The 19,270-nt window shown below is 34.8% G+C and overlaps 3 protein-coding genes across 3 annotated transcripts; 1 reads left to right on the top strand and 2 right to left on the bottom strand.

Annotated features, from left to right (window-relative positions):
* Positions 1–41: 41 nt before the first annotated feature.
* On the top strand, positions 42–4,579 carry LOC108193504 (phosphoenolpyruvate/phosphate translocator 2, chloroplastic). Its single transcript, XM_017360188.2, has 9 exons — positions 42–527; positions 1,418–1,540; positions 1,613–1,765; positions 2,023–2,108; positions 2,277–2,361; positions 2,594–2,713; positions 2,838–2,906; positions 3,021–3,150; positions 4,135–4,579. Exons 1-9 carry the CDS (start codon positions 132–134, stop codon positions 4,203–4,205), a joined length of 1,233 nt encoding a protein of 410 aa, XP_017215677.1. The 5' UTR covers positions 42–131; the 3' UTR covers positions 4,206–4,579.
* Positions 4,580–5,230: 651 nt separating this feature from the next.
* On the bottom strand, positions 5,231–7,791 carry LOC108193705 (GDSL esterase/lipase At5g62930). The gene is made up of 6 exons (XM_017360493.2): positions 7,554–7,791; positions 7,381–7,458; positions 6,709–6,849; positions 6,242–6,318; positions 5,880–6,044; positions 5,231–5,636 (listed from the first exon to the last, which is right to left on the bottom strand). The coding sequence occupies exons 1-6, from the start codon at positions 7,650–7,652 to the stop codon at positions 5,468–5,470; spliced, it is 729 nt and encodes a 242-aa protein (XP_017215982.1). The 5' UTR covers positions 7,653–7,791; the 3' UTR covers positions 5,231–5,467.
* A 3,314-nt stretch (positions 7,792–11,105) lies between these two features.
* On the bottom strand, positions 11,106–17,405 carry LOC108196254 (boron transporter 1). Its single transcript, XM_017363455.2, has 12 exons — positions 15,999–17,405; positions 15,731–15,813; positions 15,444–15,636; positions 15,224–15,362; positions 14,551–14,716; positions 13,939–14,105; positions 13,647–13,820; positions 13,452–13,547; positions 12,788–12,925; positions 12,383–12,702; positions 11,932–12,202; positions 11,106–11,622 (listed from the first exon to the last, which is right to left on the bottom strand). Exons 1-12 carry the CDS (start codon positions 16,100–16,102, stop codon positions 11,320–11,322), a joined length of 2,154 nt encoding a protein of 717 aa, XP_017218944.1. The 5' UTR covers positions 16,103–17,405; the 3' UTR covers positions 11,106–11,319.
* Positions 17,406–19,270: the final 1,865 nt, after the last annotated feature.

Below are 19,270 nucleotides of genomic sequence, written 5' to 3'. Positions count from 1 at the left end.
AGTTAAAATGAGACGGAGGGAGTAGTAAATTACAGTACACAGACCACAGTACTCACATAACAAACCCCCCTCCCCCATTCCATTCCTCATTTCTCAATTCTCCTCACTCCCTTGCAATCTCCGACCCCAAAATGCAGACCTCCACTCTCTCAATCCCTAAACATCTCTCTCACTCTCATCTCTCTCCTCGTCTCTCCCTCTCTCATCTCTCTCCCCGTTTCTCTCTCTCGCCACCTCCAATCTCGCTGAAATGTAACAACAAGAGCACTAATAATTTCTCAATCTCCTCGTCGTCTCCGCGACTGCCTCCGCTATTTAACTGCTCGTCGCGGCTGTCGAGAGTGAGCGAGACTAGCGATGACTCGGTTGTGAAGAAGCGCGCGGTTGAGGTTAGGGCTGGCTCGGTGGTGCCGGAGAGCGGGGAGGATGGGACGGAGAAGTCTAGGTTTAAGGAGACGTTGGTGCTTGGTTTGTTGTTCGGGCTATGGTACCTTTTTAATATCTACTTCAATATTTATAACAAACAGGTACTCATTTCGAATGATCGGCGTAAAGCATTTGTAAAGTAATTGATGTGATGTTTGTTTATATGAGTACTATGCATAATTTGATAATTAATTTGTTTTCCATGTACATGTACAATTATGCATTTCAGAATATTACATTGCTTTGTGTAAATGACATTGTGTTTGGTTGGGGAGAACGGGATGGAATGGGATGGAATGGAATGGAATGGAATGGAATGAGCAAATAGAAGGGAAAAAAATGAAAAAGTGCTAAATTATTGTTATGATGAGATTTGAGAACAAATTAGGAATAGAAGGGAATGAGGCATTACTTCTCGAAATAGGAGTGCGAACTCTAGTTCAGGGTGTAAGGAATGGAATAGAAGAAGAATTGAAAATTTTGAATAATTATACATCACAATATATTTCAAATTTCATTTCATTCCTTCCAAATTCATTCACCCTAATTAAACACAACATAAGTGCTGTGAAAAAAGAGATGGTGAGTTGGGCTATGCGGATTCTCCTGACCTTCATGTGTTTGTTTAGCTTGTTTCCTGCGTTTTTTTGGTTTCCAGAAATATACTCCTGATTTTAAAATATCCTCCGAGGGAGGTAAAACTGTCAGAAAAGTGTTATGAATTTATGGAATATAACTTGCCCTTTTCGAAAGAGGATTTTCAAAAGAGGAGAGCATTTTCTTATTACTTTTAAATTAGTATCATGTTGGATTTCAGTGAATTATGGTCATCTAGTTACTTCTAGTTTTAACTTTTAAATGTTGAGTTATTTTTAACCTCGATTTTTATCTGAGTTCTAATGTTTTCTTTGTTTTATAAGCCTCAATCTACAGTTGGAAACTCGCACTCTATCTCTGAAATATACATTTACTGAAATTCTTGTTGCAACAGGTACTCAAAGTTTACCCATATCCGGTAACTGTCACTGCAGTTCAGTTTGCTGTTGGAACTGTCCTCGTAATGTTTATGTGGACATCAAACCTCTACAGGCGGCCAAAAATTAGTGGTGCACAGGTACCTACATATCAAACATAAGTATTTCTATTGGTGCATATCATATTGACTGATAATGGCATATTACTGTAGCTCGTGGCGATTTTACCTCTGGCGCTGGTACACACTTTAGGCAACCTTTTTACTAATATGAGTCTTGGGAAAGTTGCAGTATCATTTACCCATACTATCAAAGCCATGGAGCCCTTTTTCTCAGTTGTACTCTCAGCTATGTTTCTTGCAGAGGTGTGTAGTTTAAATAATTTTTGCTTTTCATTCAATGGAAAGTTATTATATGATTTGTGTATAATGACATGTATGTAATGTAGCTAACTTGTTGCTTTTATTATTACAAATAGAAAAATGTGTTCCAATCTTTCCTGGTTATTAAATCTTTCACGAAGATAATGTTTTTCCTATACTGATGTAGTGTTCTATTTATCTCATCTTTTTTCATGAATCTTCTTTTTAAAATAACTTATGTTGAGATTCAACTATGACAGACACCTACTATATGGGTGCTTCTATCCCTTTTACCAATTGTTGGGGGAGTGGGACTGGCATCAATGACAGAGGCATCTTTTAATTGGTCAGTGAAAATATATGCATAAATTCTGTTTATATATTCTGTCCATTTTAACTACACACCAATTTTTTTTTAACGCAGAGAACATATCGTTTCCATTTCTTTGTTTCTGGAAGGATTTATGTTTTAATAGATGCTCATAATAATCACATATCTCTGTGCATGAAATAGGTCTGGGTTTTGGAGTGCAATGGCTTCTAATCTGACCAATCAGTCTCGTAATGTCCTAAGCAAAAAGTTCATGGTCAAGAAAGAGGTATTTTTTTAGGTTCGCAGTATGAACATTCGTAAAAAGTGATTTATGAAGTACTTTTATTTCCCTTACATATAGTGTTACGTACTAAAAAGAAATGCAAAAACAATGTGGAATGGAAGCAGTTATGCAAAAAAAAAAAAAAAAAGGGATTCACTTGTGTGTAGCGTAGAGTGCATATCAATTTACTGTTCGCTCTTTCATGCTGAGTAACTTGTGCTTGTATTATTCACAGGAATCATTGGACAACATCACTCTCTTCTCTATAATTACCATCATGTCCTTTTTCTTGTTAGCCCCTGTTGCCGTTTTCATGGAAGGGGTCAGGTTTACACCTGCATATTTGCAGTCTGCTGTGAGTATTTTCAAATTAGTTTAAAAAGTGTTAAATCTATACTTTTTTAATCTTTTAAGAATGCGACCAGTAAAAACCCATTGTTCTTTTAGTTATTAAATCTTATTTGTTACAATAATTGCAGGGACTTAATGTCGAACAGGTCTACACAAGGTCTCTCCTTGCTGCACTTTGCTTCCATGCGTACCAGCAAGTATGCACTCTCAAACTTTCAAACATTGATATTGAACTTTTACCTCCTCTCTGCAAATACTTGTGAAAATTGATTAGAACTTGTTATAACCTAATAAGGGATTTTTCCATGTAGGTTTCATATATGATATTGCAAAGGGTATCTCCAGTTACCCACTCTGTGGGTAATTGTGTGAAGCGTGTGGTGGTGATAGTGACCTCTGTTCTCTTCTTCCGTACACCTGTTTCACCTATCAACTCTCTGGGTATGTAAACAAACATCTTTCCTAGCTGATATCAACTTGAAAATAGTAAAATCAATGTGTTTATCTGTTTCGCGGCCTAGAAGAAATTGGAAATATCAGAATCTGTCTGCTGCCTATGGACTATGGAGCATCTAAATTACCATATAGAGTGTGCTACTATTTGTCAAAAAAAGGGTCTTAAAAGTGCACTTAAAGCAGACGGCATATGCGAAGTGAAATGCATTCAACTTTACCTTCAACAAATAACTGTGGACTTGTTTACACTAATAACTGTGAATTTGTTTTCAACCGGGCTTAGGGGTGTATTTGTTAAAGAATGAGTAGGACTGAATGAGATTTAAGTTAAAATAATTTAGCTTAAAAGTTTCAAGTATTTATTTTGCTTTTAACAATCTGAATTCAGCCTAATTACCTGTAAAAAAATAACATTGCATACACTAATCACTATTATACTATCTTTCAAGTTAATATTCTTCTTACATATTTCATTTATGTTTCATTTGTTAGACATAGGAATCATCTATGTTAAATATTTTTCTTGTATTTGACTTACTTCAGGGAATAGCCTAGTGGTAAACACTTATCATCAGCCCCCAATCCCTCATAACAAGGTCATGAGTTTGTATCACCACTCCCCCTCACCTTATAATTTCTATAATCTTCCTAAAAAGAACAGAAATAAGAGGACTGAGGGGTAGGTTAGTGCCAAATACTATCCTCCACTCAATAACAAAATCGAACAGAATCATGATTTTTGGGTCTTCACTCTCACGCCTCTTATCATTTTTTAAAATTGGTACATATTATGTTATGTATTCTTCAAGATAGAGGGTAAAATTGGTGTGTACAATCATCCAGATATTTCAAAGAAAATATATGCAAAATATTTGTACTTCTAGATAGACAAGGCATTGGGTCAGATTTAACAAATTTCCTGTAAATAGAAATCTCTACTTATGTTATTAATCTTGCATTTTGGTGCAGGCACTGGAGTGGCCCTTGCTGGAGTGTTTTTGTACTCAAGGGTGAAGCGCATTAAACCAAAGACATCTTAAATTTCTCATGATGAAGATTCATGCTGTTGAATCTTTATCCTGGTCGGAACATGCTTTTATCGTAGAATCTGGTTGTACCGTGACCCTACTTCAAATCGCCACATAATCTCCCCATCCCTACCCCTCTTCCCTCTAGAATAGAAAATGAAGTCAGTGGCTAGAGTGATTGTAAATGCAGAAGGTATCCTTAGTCCATAGACAATTTTGTGACAGACCTAGCACCAGGCGCTTTTTAAATTTTTAGGAAACAAATACAAGCTCTATCCGAATGGTTCAGTTTGATGGTACTCTGAACTCTTTGGCACCTTTGTGGTATGTTTGTAGTACTTGGGATGATTGAAGATCTTATCTTCTGGGTGAAAAGTTTCCTTTAATGCGCTTGTCTCATTTATTAAATTTGCAAGGTGGTTATAAAATTATTATACATGGGCTTATATGAAAGATGGCCTCTGTATCGCCTTCTCCAGAACCAAATCTTACAATCTGCAGGGACATGCTTTCCAATTTTCAGCTTAGTAGCTGTCTTTCAAAAATATGATCAAATTAGTACCTGGTCTTTCGGAGAAGACTGTGTCTCTTTATGGCAGTTTAGTTTGCAAGAACATGTAATATATGCTGATGTTTTCTTCCCTGGTATTATCATCTTACTCGCTCGGTCAAGGAGCCTGTTTTGGCAAATTAAAATATTTTCTTTTTAATCGAGTCTGTATGGAAGTTAAAAACTTAGAATTAAGAAAGTAGAAGTGTTTTTTTTTTTGACAGGATAAGAAAGTAAAAGTTTGATAGCAAATACTTATTGATACTTAATTTGGGTTTGTAATTTTCTATAATATGACTTTGTATCAGCTTAGTTTTTTTTATTTCTTTTATTATTTGTAGCAACTCAGAAGTCCTCAGTTACACATTATAAGAATAGAATCATCTAAACATATAAAATTTGTAGTTACTGTTTCAACTTTTCCTTTTAAAGCTGAAATCTTTTTTACCAAGACATGGCCAATTCCCTCGGTCATTGTACTACCAAAAACAGCAAAATTAAGTGCATAATAATAAAATCATTTGGATTACACAGAATGAATAGAGATACATTCCAGAAATATTTATCTGTGTGTTCTAACATTTTTATCAAACTGAAACCAGATATAGCAGTTTAATTGTCGTATTAAGAGTTTAAACATGCCTCCGCACAAGTTACATGAATAATATGGCCCGCATCCAAGAATGTTTCCTCAGAGAAGAATTGTTCAATGCAAAGGCAAATACTAGTTACATCTTATTTCGAAAGCTTTTTCAGGTGCTTCTGGATCAATATTGGAGTGGTGAGGGAAATCAAGTTGCATTTCTGAGGGAGAAAGCCCGGATTCACTGAAAACTCTTGTAACTTCTTGATGGACAACTGCGTTTCCTTCCGGTGTTAGGTGCAATCCATCGCTGTATTGAAAACCTCAGTATTAGTATGTAGTGTTAAACATGTAATTAACAATTTAGTAAGAGAAACACACAAATATATGCGCAGAAATCTCCAGATTTGGATATAGATATGAATGATAAATGTGATTCTTGTTTAGCGACCATTTAAGATTCAAATTATTTGGATATAAATTATGGAGTTTGTCCAACTCTCTTTTACTATGTTTCTAATAAGCTCTCTGCATGTTTATATCTGTTACTCACTTTAAAAACTTCTTTTGCCAGCCATCCGTTTCTTGCATCTTGGACCATAAATTGATGGAAGGGAGACCTAGTTCCTCTGCCAATTCAATGCACTGCTTTGCATAAAAGCCGGTAGTTTCATTTGTCCTTTCCGGAAGCTTCATTGCTTTCTCTCCGTATAAAGATCTGCTTGACCAGATCGTACAAACTTATTACCATTATGAAGTATGTAGACCAAGAATAAGCATCTACACAATCATATCAACTCATTACACATTCCATCTTCGGCAAAATAAAAACAAAAACTCTTTGTTTCAAAATTATAAGCAGAAAATATCACTTTCCCCCCTTTCAAGTGCCACTTTTTTAACATTAGTCTATACCGTGCATATTTAAAGCGCCCATCCTCATCAATTGGTGGCGGAGTTATTAGCACCACTAAGACCTTATTAGAGCATTCCTGCAATTATGTAAAGCATTTAGTATAGCTGATGGATTGGAGGCTGAGGATGACATTACCGTATGAAGTTGACCAGGTGCAAGATACAAGTCTATAGAAGTAAACACTCAATAGGGGGAAATCATTAGATCACCAATAAATCAAGTACACTTGCACTCAAGTTTAAAGTCACACGTATAGCTTACTAACATGGAGGAAAGAGTTTGACATGCATAATGTTACTAAACAGGGAGCAGTAGAGACTGTATGCTCAGAATACTACGTGCAAGTTTACAAGTAAAAGTTCAAGATAAGAATAAACTTACAGACACCATAACCAGCAATCAATATGCAATAGGTGAGAGAAAGGACATATACAGAAATGAAGAATAAAAAACAGCAAAGAGATACCTTTATATGATGAACTATTTTTCTTAAATTTTCTTTATACTCTTCAATAGGCACATGTTGCCGCTCACTTGTTCTTCCTGAAAGAGCAGCATCATTAGCCCCAAAAAATATTGTGACAGCAAGGGGAGGTGTTGTAGCATCCTGCAAAACGATTCAGACAGAAAAGAACACATATGATAACATAATACTCATCATTCCCCAAATGCGAGCTGGATAAATCAAAATCTAGGCAATATCTAATCAAATGAAGCTTTTCCATCACCAATATAACTGAATAGTATAATAAAATAGCTCTTTAAATCCCACTCTCTACATTGGCCTCATATCCATCCAAAAACACAAAAAAATAGATCCTCAACTAAAACCACTTGCCATATTCTACACCTAAACATCTATTTATCCTTTCAACTCCATTGCACAAATTGGCATTCTCCAAGCCATTACTAAAACAATAATTTCAGTAATTTCCTCCAGTCCCAACATAACAAGAACAATGTACTCTAAACCTCAATAAATTAACAACTCTATACACCAACAAAAATTTCCGATCCCGAGAGCATTCATTTACGGGGGTTTACGAAAACCCATCAACATAAGCACAGTTCTATTTCAGTCAAACAATCATATCCCACTAAAAATAAAATCTTGAAAATCAAGAACTGAGACATATACCAGAGGGAAAATGGGATGCAACAAGAAAAGAGCCCATCTTGTGTTGTACCCACCATACCCACGAACCAAAACATCAGCCTAATCAAACAAATCATATGTATATCAATATATCATCCAAGAAATCAAGAAAATAATATTAAGTGACATTTGCAAATTCAAGAAAGTGGGTGTACCTTCCGAGAGAAAGTGTCAGCAAGAGCAGCACCCCATCCACCAGAACTGAAAGATTGCTGTGTGATTGAATCCCCAAATAGTACTATTTGGGGCCTCATTTTAGTTTGTTTTCAGCTATTGCTGATCTGAGTACATGAAGCTAGAGGACTAAACAGACTTGGCTGAAATGCTTGCAATCATCAAAATTACTGTACTTTTAATATCCCTGTAATTTTTTATTTGATTGGAATATTTGATCAAGAAATCAATATGTTAGTTTCAAATTCGGTTTTATAAAAAATGTGGGTTTTTTTTCTCCTCCGGATATTGTGTTGGAGACATTGTCATCTGATGCTCTTTTATTTTAATATAATCATCTTTCTCTCAAAAAAAAATATGATTAATTTTTAAAATTATTTCTCAATTTATTAAATATATTTATGTTGACTAAAAATATTTGACTTATCAAAAAATTTCCGATAAATTTTAAATTGTCAGGGCAATCGGTAATTCTACGTTCTTTTATATCATTTATATACCTTCTATTATCCAGATTAGTAAAAAAAATAGTTTAATATAAATTAATATATATATATAATCGAAAAAATAATTTATACAAATACATATTATATATTAGTAATATTACTATTTTGAATCGAATTTAGATTATTTATAAATAATTTATATCATAATGATATCTATGAATTATAATTTTGTGTCAATTACAATACAATTTAACTCAATCCTTGTGCAATTTCTATCCTAAATTGAACCATCCTTGTTAAAGTATTAACATTATACTTCAATGTGACTTTGAAGTTTTTTGAGAAAAAAAAAATGCTTAATTTAAATTCAAACCTGATAGAGCCCAACCTTGCATTTTCATATAAGCCCAGGCCCATTTGTGCAGGAAGCAAAATAATCCATGCACTCAAGTCTTAAAGTCGAGTATCTCTTAGTGTAGTTTGTTTAGAATTTGAACTTGCTGTCCTGCTATTTGTCATTTGTGTATAATCCATGTTTCACCTCTGAGATGAATTGTAAGAATGCAACTGTGCCATGACTGTCCACAGCTACCGATCAGATATATGAACAGTGTCAGCAGTGATATCGATAGTTACGCAGGCGCTATTAACTGATGTCACAGTTTTAAAAAAGGCGTTCAGAGGATTTTAATATCTTGTGATTTTATCTAATCATATTTTATGAATTATCAAAAATTTTAGTTTATATTTGAATATAATTACATGAACACTGCTAATTCTACTGATCTAGAACCGCTGACACGTGATGATATTTAATCAAATTTTTATAAATTATTAAGATTTATTTATTTTTATTTAATATTTTCTGCACATAAAGGCCCAACATCTCCAAGGGAACAAAATCCTTAGCTAATATTTTTTACATGGCACTTAGGTGGCATCTATGTGTCAATTTTTAGAGAATATGTAAAGGTTTTGGACTCCAACCATATACCCCTTAGCAAAAATTATAGATAACCATATTTTGATTGGGTATATTTGCTAAACCAACAAATTTTTTAGGTATAATTTTAGCTATCATATTATACATAATACCATTGGAGTGTCTACCCTTCCTCTTAGGTAAAAATTTACATAATCATTATTTTATTATATTTTAACTAACAGTTTTTGTTATCACCCTTGGAGATGCTCTAATGGAATCCTGGAACTCCTGATAATAGCAATACTATTAACTAAGGTAATATGCAACACAAAAGTCTGCTGCATCAGCAAATTTGGAGTAACATCACCAGGCTGTTTGGCTTAAATTATTTTCAGATGTAAGATTTTATTTTCGATAAAAGATATCTTGAAAACAATCACTAGTAATCAGAACAAATGTGCATAGATATCCACATAACTAAACTTGGTCCAGAAGTGCCAACCATTTTACATACTCGTTTTTTAATCTTCTTCCGGTGTCTAAATCATTCGCTATCAGAGCCCTGGCAATGACAGAGATTTGATGCAGAACGAAAGCCTTTAATATTTCCAGGTCATTGAATTCCTATCAGTTCTAAATATCTATAATTCTGCGACAAAAATTGTACACAGATGATTTTAAATGTTGTTAGAACAAACTTAGCTTCTCTAACCCCTTCTGTTCATCTTTTGGCGTGTACTCTGAAAGACATTTCTTGTTCAAGGTTCACGAGACAACAGTTTAGGCCTTAGGGTTCGACACTCAGTAGAGGCACGTATACGTTCATCGTCTCCTAAAGAAATAAACACACTTGCCTTTTTCTTTTACAGATGGTAAAGATAGTGGAAAAAACTTCATGCTTCCACTAAGAAATGTACCCTCCCAACTTTAGCTAAGTCTCCGGATGAGTCCTTCACCATCTATTCCTTTCAGGTCTTTTCAACTGAAAACCCGAAAGGCTACCAAGTTGAATTTGTATACAGTAGAACTACCTAATGAAAGTTATGCAAACACAGTCAGATACATATATAGTCCTTCATTACGCGTGTGATTGTGCATCACAAAGCTGATAAATGTCATTAAGAAGTTCATTCCTCAAAGAAAACGTGCCAAGGACATCGATGCAATCACAGTCATACACTAAGCTACTAAAGGTTGATGTAATCCTAAAGAAAAGGCGAAAAGAATGAGAGACATGACAACTATTTAGTAGGTAGTCAAACGAAAACAAGCAGGGAAAAAAGTGAGATGCTCCTTGTTTGCTGTACATCAGGAAAGACTCACATCGCATTGATAAGAAATGTGATCAGATGTTCAGACGCTAACATCTTCGTAGATATCCCTATCTCGACAATGCTATACGTAGTGGACTTGTTTTCCGATAAAGGTTTAAGCTTCCTAACTTCAGTGGGTGATGTGAACTATTTACCAGACATGAATAGACAATTACTCACCTCTTTTCCAGTAGGAAAAGAAACATTTATAGGCTTCTGAAGCCATGACTTCATCTTTTTCGTCGAACCTGAATATCTACAATCCAAAGAAAGGCGGGTGTCCAGAACATACGGATGATAGTAGCATATTTTTAGCGGATAAAAAATATGTTTAGCGGAAAAAAGCGCCGGACATGAAAAACCCTAGAATGAGGCAATTTTCCGTTTGAAAGATACTTAGCACCCCTGTATAAAATCAAAAACTTAGGATTAGCCTGTACAATTCTTTTTTACCATCGAATGCTACTAACATACGTATGTCACGGACCGGGACCCAAACCCTTAAAGAAATATATGTAAGTTGTATAACATCAAAGGTCCTAGATGGACTAATGTTGTCCAACATATACTTCTTCGCACTGTTAATTTGAAACAACTAGCAAATATTGCAGATTTAACGAGCTAATTACACTTCACATTAGACTAATGACAGGCCTTGCACCATGTGATCCTGTCAACATACCAGGTAAACACAATGGTGCTTCAGTGTCGATTTTTCGATTAAGCCATATTCCGGGAACCAAAACAGACTGCTGACTGTTGATCTATACCTTAAGTATATGTCTAAAGGTTTCTACTCAAAATAAAATTTCTACACCAGATAGATTAAACACGGTATAAGAGAAGAAATTGCTGCAAAAATTGTTAGATGTAATATTTATAGTAAAGTTGTTCTCAAGCCCTAGTAATGGGTTACATGAAATATTGCAAATGGCAAACAATATACATTGTGGAGATAGGTTAAAGACCACCAAACGAAAACCATGTCATCAACAATATAGGTACTTACATAACACAGGACCTCTCGAGAACCACTAAACTCTTACTGAATAAAGCGTGGGGTTTAGCCTGAAGGTGAACTATGACTGCTTTGACCAAGAATGGATGGCCCGGGACTAGGAGTTTGCCTTATTTCGATTCCTTTGACTTTCGGTCTTGTACTCATTAACTCCTTCATGTGGGGGCTATATGCCTCAGGTGATGCTCGTGGGCTATATGCAGGTTTCATACCCTCTTGTGAAGCTGGGGTTGAACTTGTTACTTTTGGACTCTTGGGCAGACGAACCTCACCACGGCTTCTTGTCACAATTCCATCCAGTATTTCCCCACTACTGATCTGAGCATTCCTTGTTTCAGTGTCTTGACCCTGTAAGTGTGCAGATTAAGTGATGGTTCAAAATCTCAGATACAAATGAATACAAAACCTGCCAAAATCACAGGGATATTTAACCCACCATACCTAAAATTTATTCAGTAGATGACTATATAATCTAGATCAACCTTTATGGATAAATTGACTGTGACAGAAGTCAACAGTCATATTCTAGTTTTACATATTGATACTGGACTGAAACCATATAGTAGTCTTAAGTAAATACTTGAATTGACCAGTAGTGCTACAAAGTTGAAACATATTTACAAATATAGCTTAATAAGTCAAAGTTGTAAGACTTACTCCAAAAGACATGTTAAAAGCAATTGCAGGAGATTCTTCATATTCTGCGGCATCCAAATCTTGAAGATGAGCTCCTTTGAAAAATTTGGGCAGCATATACTGCCTCACCGGGACAAGAAGCATGATCAAGAGGGGAAATAGAACACCAGCTATAGGTATCCAAGTTATGCCGAAGCACAGGAGCAGGTAAACTGTCTGAAACAAAGTGAAGGCCACAATCGATTTGAAAGGTACAGTCTCAACAAATGTTGCATGATACTCTTCCAACACTCTGACAAGTAAATAATCGGCAGATATTGTGTTAATACATAAAGAAATGCATTATGTATAAGAAAGTCATATTTAATCATTTGTTAAAGTACGATTGGGGATTGGTATGGAGGTCCAAGTGAAAAACTATCAACATAGTTATTCATCTCAAAAGCTTGCAAGTATGATGACAGGAACTTACTTGTATCTTTTACTTGGAGCAGTGAAAAGCAAAAGTATCCTCTCCCAAAACTGATTTCCAGGTAAGCTTTCAATAGCCATAAATGCAAAGTAACCCCAAAGTACCGAAGTAGGAATCATCTTCAGAAGAGGCATAGCCGCTAAACAACCAACAACCAAAAATGCTTGAAGCAGATTGCTCAGGCGTTGTTCTTTGACTTCAACAGGTAAAAGATCATCAATGTCCTTATCCACGTCAAAGACTGTCTCATCAACTGGTGCATCAATGTAGCCGCTGCTCGAGGCAAGTTGGAGTGTGGAATCTTTTAACTCTTTAAGCCCCTGTTAGACAACAGTATATATTGAAGGGCTTACAAGAAAAAGAAAATTTCAAAATTCTAATTGATGAGAATGTAAGATCATTTACCAAACCAGATGGAGTTTGGTAGACAAGTGGAGTTTGCATTTCTTGATAAGCTTCTTGCATATTCCGATACAGCTGACTCAGGTTGGAGTTCTTACTAATGCTCTTTCGAGCTGCAGATACTAGCTTGTTGCGAAGAAGCTGTACAAGGAGAAATTACAATCAGTTGTTCGTCAAATTTTAAATAAGAGTCCAACATAGATTAGCAAGGAAGTAAGAAAATGAAGATATACATTGACCAGGTGTCAAAATGTCAAGCACTAGGGTACAAAATTTATTTGACAACCAAGAGACTGGAAGTATTAGGAGTTTCCTTTATACAAATTATATTGCGTAAAGTGATTGACTTTTTTTACTTGTTAATGGCAGAAGTGAAAAAAGTATGATCATATGACAGAATTAACACTGTCATATGTGCATACATATATTGGCAATCATTATAGTTGATCTACAGATTGGTGCAACTGTGGTACTGCATCTGAGTGACCAAGAACACAAGAAAAATGTATAATGCAATTTAATGCCTGAAGATTAGCTCGACAGAAGGCTTGATCCCGGTAAATGATCTTTTTGAATTTATTTACATTACTATAGCCATAAACGTATCCACACAGATGAAGCTTAACTCTCAAACAATTTTCATTGTTTTTTTAGAAGTACATAGTACCTGCTGTTTTAAAGTGGCTAGGCTTTTTGTATGCATTGGAGATTGTGGTATGACTCCATTGGAGGGAGGAATGCCAATAAGCCCGCATAATATGACCTGGCCAAGAAATAAATGACAATAAAGAAACTAAGATATCAGTAAAATGGACAATATAACTAATAAATTTTCCAATTAAAACTAAGATTGAGAGGTTACCAGGAAACCTAAAAGGAGGAGGTCATAATGATATGAAGAAGGCTTTTTCAGATTAAACTCCTTCTGCTGAGCAAGTTGAGATGCAACACTATGATCGAAGTAGTAAAGCACAGCAATCATGGTTGCGGGAATAAATGCTCCAATAATATACATAGGAGGCACATTCAACATGTCCTGGAACATGATTACATTATGAATTTCAGCCATAGGTTGCATTAAAATCGTGTAAGAAACACTCTTAGAGTAAGCAGATAGTGGTCTATATCGGTAGAGCATAGAGCAAGAGAGAAACCTTGATAACTGTCCAATTTGAGTATGCATGAGGAGACCATGGATTTGGACTGACAAGCCTCCTTGGTATACCTTTTGGGACATCCTTAGCTGGTATGTAAGAGACGGCAGTCCACACCAGCACCATGAGCGGCACACCGTAATCAGCAATAAAACCACGTAGCCAACCTTCAAAGTAAATTTGAGTCAAAATCTTAGAATGCAGAGACATTAGGTGTATATTGATGTTATTTGTACTTCTCACAGAAAATCAAAGATAACAAAAGTTATGCTGACCCAAAAACATCCCAGGGCCCAGCTGCCAGTTCAACTTAAAGTTGTACAGTAACTTGTAACAAGTTTCTTCATTATTTTAAGTTGTGACTTGTAAGCTATGTCAAGTAAAAGGTGTATGCTGCGCATGCAATGAATTACAAGTCAAGCCAGTGAGGATGACTAAAACAGATTTTAAGTAATAGCGGCTTATTTCAAAGTTAAATTTTTTTTAAAAAGACAGCAGCATTATCCATTAAACAACTTGTAAGGTAGTTTAATCAACCACAATTTAGAAAAGGAGTACAGGGAGCAAGTTGCAACTATGGAGCATCAACTACGTAAGATTATTAACATGTACCTGCTCCATAGCGCCAGGATCTAGCTTTACGGCTCCTTAATGCCGTCAGGAGAAGACCAAATGACAGAACCAACGCAAACATTCCATTGCCGAAGCGCCAAGATGGGAGAAAAGCAGCCTGATTAGGATTTTCTCTCCTGGGTATGCGAAATTCATCCACCACTCCCTGAGAATGATGTTCAAGATATAATCACAATTATATTGCAAAGAAGTTAAAGGAATCACAATCTATGTTTTCATCGGTCACCAAGTATTTTAGCTGCAACCTTGGAAGCATAACTGTGTGTGAACTGTGAACTGAACAAGCTGCTGGATAGTTATATTATCCATTGAAAATGTAGAGACTTCTAGCAGCATATGCTAGTTCAGGCTATGAAAGATTCGTAGGACTTAATCTAAACCTCTAAGATGATAAAGCTTAATACTTATTGAAACATGTAAGCAGATGTGATGGACATACAAAACTTGGTCAGAAAATATGAAAAGGTAATCTAGTGACCCGTAAAGAAAGATATATGTTATAGTGGAACCTCCTTTTGCTACACCTTTTTTTTCAAAAATGAAAAAACTATAAAAGAAAAAAAAATGTATTATCTTCTACCAAAAAAATAAAATAAAACTCTGGCAAAAAAAAAATAACATAAAACTGACTGCATGGTCAAAGCATTCTTACTCGGATAGCCTCCTGCATAAAGAGCATTGCAATAAGGAGACCAAATAATTCACCAGCTAGACGTGTAAATCTATTGATTATGGAGCACGCACCCAAAATGGCTAGAATGAAAAGCAAAATGGCAGTCCAAACACAGACCCTGTAGACAACCACATTAAGAAGCTTATGATTATGACCAGATATGAAACCTTAAGTTTCATGACAGTCAGCAAGTAGATACCATGCTGTCCAGGCTAAGAAAAGCTCCTGACCCAAATCCTTTCTATCCTTCGCAAACTTGAACATAAATGTGTACATCAAGACTGTTGGCTCAGCTACACCAAGTATAAGAAGTGGTTGACCTCCAAGAATTGAATGAATTATGCCGCAGAGTGATGTTGATGCAAGAGTTTGTACTGCAGTCAGAGTTCCATCTACAGCATGTATATTAAGATTAAAGCTCTCTTACAAACATTCAAAATAAATATAATCAAAAATTTTAAAAAAATGAACCTTGGAGTATCTTACCAGTATCTCTCTCTAGCTGCTCCCCAAAAGATATAACTGGGATTGCTGAAGCAAAAAATATGTATGTTGTTGGTGCAAGGATCCTGGTAAAGAAAAGCTCAACATGGTCATATATTCTTGATTCACTGTACATCTGTTATTCTTCCTACTTATTGCCATAATTTTGTAAACTTATAGAGTTAAGTATATGATTATTGATCATAACCATTACGACATAGACATTTGAGAGTTGCATATTTTACAGTTGAGGTATGGAGGTGACATATACCTGATACCCGCACGAATACCGCCAGTCCAGTCTTGCTTGTAGCATAACAGCCTATTTCGGATATCATTCTTGATTCCACGGAATGGAACAAATGTTTCTTCCATTTTTATTAGAACTTGAGCAAGTGAAGAGTGATAGTTTTCTTCTTTTGTTTCCTTCTCCTTTAGAATTGACAGCAGTACTACAGATACTATTTTTGCTACAAATGACTCACAACGAGCTGAAACTTTGACTCTAGGGTCTCGAGAGGTGGATATAACGATAACTATATGTTCATAGGTAGAAGTATGGGCACAAAAACTGGGATGGCTTGATCATTATTTTGAACGTAGAAATGGACCTTGGCAAGGTCCATTAATAAGAATGTGTAAATTGCAGAAAAAAATCATAAGAGATGGATTAGTTACATGTTATAAAGAATGACAAAAGAATTTTTTTATGATGAAGTGAATCAAATAAAGATTGGAATCTTCCTACTTGTATTCCATATCAAAGTGAAACAATCTGATACTAACGAATTGTATTCATCAAATGATCAAGAAACTAAGTCTAACGAACGATCAACATACTCTCCATCGACTACGATATCTACTAACGGATAAGCTCAAAACACCCAAGATCCATCACTCACCTCTCAATTCTTTTTTTTACACATACACAAAAGGCAAACTAATGGAACAAGTCTGAGAATCAGTTACATGACCTGAATCTTTATATCCTAAATTGTCCAATATCTAAAACTCTACAAAGTTTCGAGTTCAAGAAACAAGCAAGAACCACAAATTAGCGAAACCCCATTTCTAAAAAATCAATACTACAGCTCTACAACAAGTTTAGACAAATGGGCATTCACCAAAACTCAAGAAACTTAAAAACCCCTTAAAAGGCCTAGAAAAATGAGGTGAACAACAATTCAGAGTGAAGATTAACGAGGACCCATAATACTATTTATAGAGCAAAGATTTAGATCAAACAAGAAATGGGCATAGAGATACAAGAAAACATAAATGTTTGACAATTACATTCTCAAGAAAATTGACACTTATGAAGAAACAGACAGATAACAACCCAGAAAGAGAAGTGTACTTAATCTGCAAATTAGTGCAAATAAACACGGAATCGTATAAGCAATTAAGGAGTACAGAGAGAGAGAGAGAGAGAGAGATTACACAAGGAGCAAAATGTGTGTGAGAGAGAGAGGAAGAGAGATTAAAGAGGAGTTGTTTATGAAACAAACTCTTATGAGTGATGTGTTTCTTGGTGTGACAAAGATAGTGTGTGATGAGTAGGTATAGATAACTCTTTCTTTATCTCTCTGAAGCAAAAACAAACAATGTGGAGAGAGAGAGAGAGAGAGAGACAGTGAAGTGGTAAGTATAAAATACTACTAGTGTCGAGTGGTTGGGTGGTTTTGTTTTGTATGTATGTAGAGGTTTTATAGATACAAGTCAAGTTGGAGTGAGAGGCTGAGCAGTCAGCACAGACCAGAAGAGATGGAGGGAAGTTGAGCTTCAGCTTGTAACTAGGATTGGTAGGTCCCACATGGCTGACGTGGGCCCACAAAATAAATTTGAACAACGTTACTGCAGCTGTCAGGACTCAGGACTCTGTTAGTTGTCAATAAACTTTGTCATGAAAAAATTTGTCAAATAATTCCGAAATATATTCCCAAATATTTAATAATATAAGTGTACGGTTTTGTCCATATAAAAAATTTATACTATAAATAACTTATAATTTGTTATAAATATAATAATAAAAGTGAATTTGAAAGTTTTATTTATTTGGGTGATGCAATTATTCTTATTAAAAAAATCATATTTCTGAGTGTTTTTTGTCAATTTCTAACTTATTTTACATTTTAAATTGATTTCTTATTTTTACACAATTGTTACCTTTCATATTAAATTTGAAGATGAATTTAAACTCCAGATTTATAAGTCAATGTAAACTAGCTCTTTAATTCAATTAAGCATCCGTTCGTATTGCAGTTGTAGAAAACAATATCAGCTTTTTGTTAAAATAAGTAAAATTGTTTGATAAATTTTAAAACATATTTTTCAAACCACAGTTTTTAGCTCAAAAATTGTTTTTTAGAAAAACAAGTCTCCTACTTTTGGATGAAACTGCTTTCAATTTTTTGCATAAAGTTGTCTTATATTTCATTATTAAAATTTATAAAAGCACTTTATTTTATTATAACTTAACATATGTAAATATAAATAAAAAATAAAATTACCAAACAATTATCAGATTTTAAAAACCATTATTTTATCACCTGGATTTTCCTAAGAGCGGATCAGCGGATCAGTTCCTAGAAAATGAGAAATTAAAGACGTGTTTGGTTGAGAGAAGCAGACTTCTTGCTTCTGCTTTGCTTCTCTTGACCAGTTTGTGTAAAGAAGTAGAGCTATTTTTAAGAAGCTGAGAAAGACAACTTCTCTCTCACAGCTCCTGCTTTTTTTCCAAACATTTTATTAACTTATTTACTTTTCAAATCTATTCCACTTATTTATTATAAAGAATAAGTCACTTTTTTTAAGTTAACTCAAACACGCCCTAAATGTTCATTAGTTTAGTAGTACCTCTGCCAGTTGAGGCCTCGATTAGAATCGGACCTTAATTACCAAACATGCGTTAGTGCATAGGACTTGCTTAATGCATCGAGCTTTCCTAAAGAAGTTCATCCTTCACATAATCAATCACTTTAGTTAATAACGTCCAATTATTACCAGTACCAAATTACTTCCTTGATTCCCACGTCTATCTTGATTTTTTAGAGTTAAAGAACGTGTGTCATTATGTCTATATTTTATTTCAAAAATGTTTAGAATTTTTCGATGGGATGCTAATTATTCTGTGACTCGAAACTCATGTCGCAATTTCGAGGTCTACTTTCTTCTCATTTTGCATTACATGTTTGACTACCTTAATCAAAAAGACCTTTCACGTGATTTTTTTAAGACTTTTTATAACTTTTATAGAATTTCCTACATCATACAATTATACTCCCTCCGTCCCGATCATTTTTATACAGTTTTCTTTTTGGGACGTCCCATCATTTCTATACATTTCTAAAATAGCAACTTTTAATAATGTAAAACACTATTACACCAACTACTTTCTTTCACTATATTCATTTTATAATAATACTATAAACACATCTATAATTAAATATAAATGGGTCACGTCATTTTACTCACTTTTCATCTAACTTTAGTCATTTTTTACGTTTTTTCTTGATCTCCGTGTCCACACCAAATGTATACTAC

This window comes from Daucus carota, chromosome 7, assembly GCF_001625215.2.
Source record: "Daucus carota subsp. sativus chromosome 7, DH1 v3.0, whole genome shotgun sequence".
NCBI classification, from domain to species: Eukaryota; Viridiplantae; Streptophyta; class Magnoliopsida; order Apiales; family Apiaceae; genus Daucus; species Daucus carota.
This window is presented reverse-complemented; position numbering and strand designations above follow the sequence as displayed.

Coding starts and splice junctions, on each gene's coding strand:
- LOC108193705 (XM_017360493.2), bottom strand. CDS start 7,652: ATGAGGCCCCAAATAGTACTATTTGGGGATTCAATCACACAGCAATCT. Junction 6,319..6,708: donor AAATAGTTCATCATATAAAG/GTATCTCTTTGC, acceptor ACATAATTGCAG/GAATGCTCTAATAAGGTCTT. Junction 6,045..6,241: donor GGGCGCTTTAAATATGCACG/GTATAGACTAAT, acceptor CTGGTCAAGCAG/ATCTTTATACGGAGAGAAAG.
- LOC108193504 (XM_017360188.2), top strand. CDS start 132: ATGCAGACCTCCACTCTCTCAATCCCTAAACATCTCTCTCACTCTCAT. Junction 528..1,417: donor TCAATATTTATAACAAACAG/GTACTCATTTCG, acceptor TTGTTGCAACAG/GTACTCAAAGTTTACCCATA. Junction 2,109..2,276: donor ACAGAGGCATCTTTTAATTG/GTCAGTGAAAAT, acceptor TGCATGAAATAG/GTCTGGGTTTTGGAGTGCAA.
- LOC108196254 (XM_017363455.2), bottom strand. CDS start 16,102: ATGGAAGAAACATTTGTTCCATTCCGTGGAATCAAGAATGATATCCGA. Junction 13,548..13,646: donor TCCTCCTTTTAGGTTTCCTG/GTAACCTCTCAA, acceptor TTTCTTGGCCAG/GTCATATTATGCGGGCTTAT. Junction 11,623..11,931: donor CTTTTAACATGTCTTTTGGA/GTAAGTCTTACA, acceptor GCACACTTACAG/GGTCAAGACACTGAAACAAG.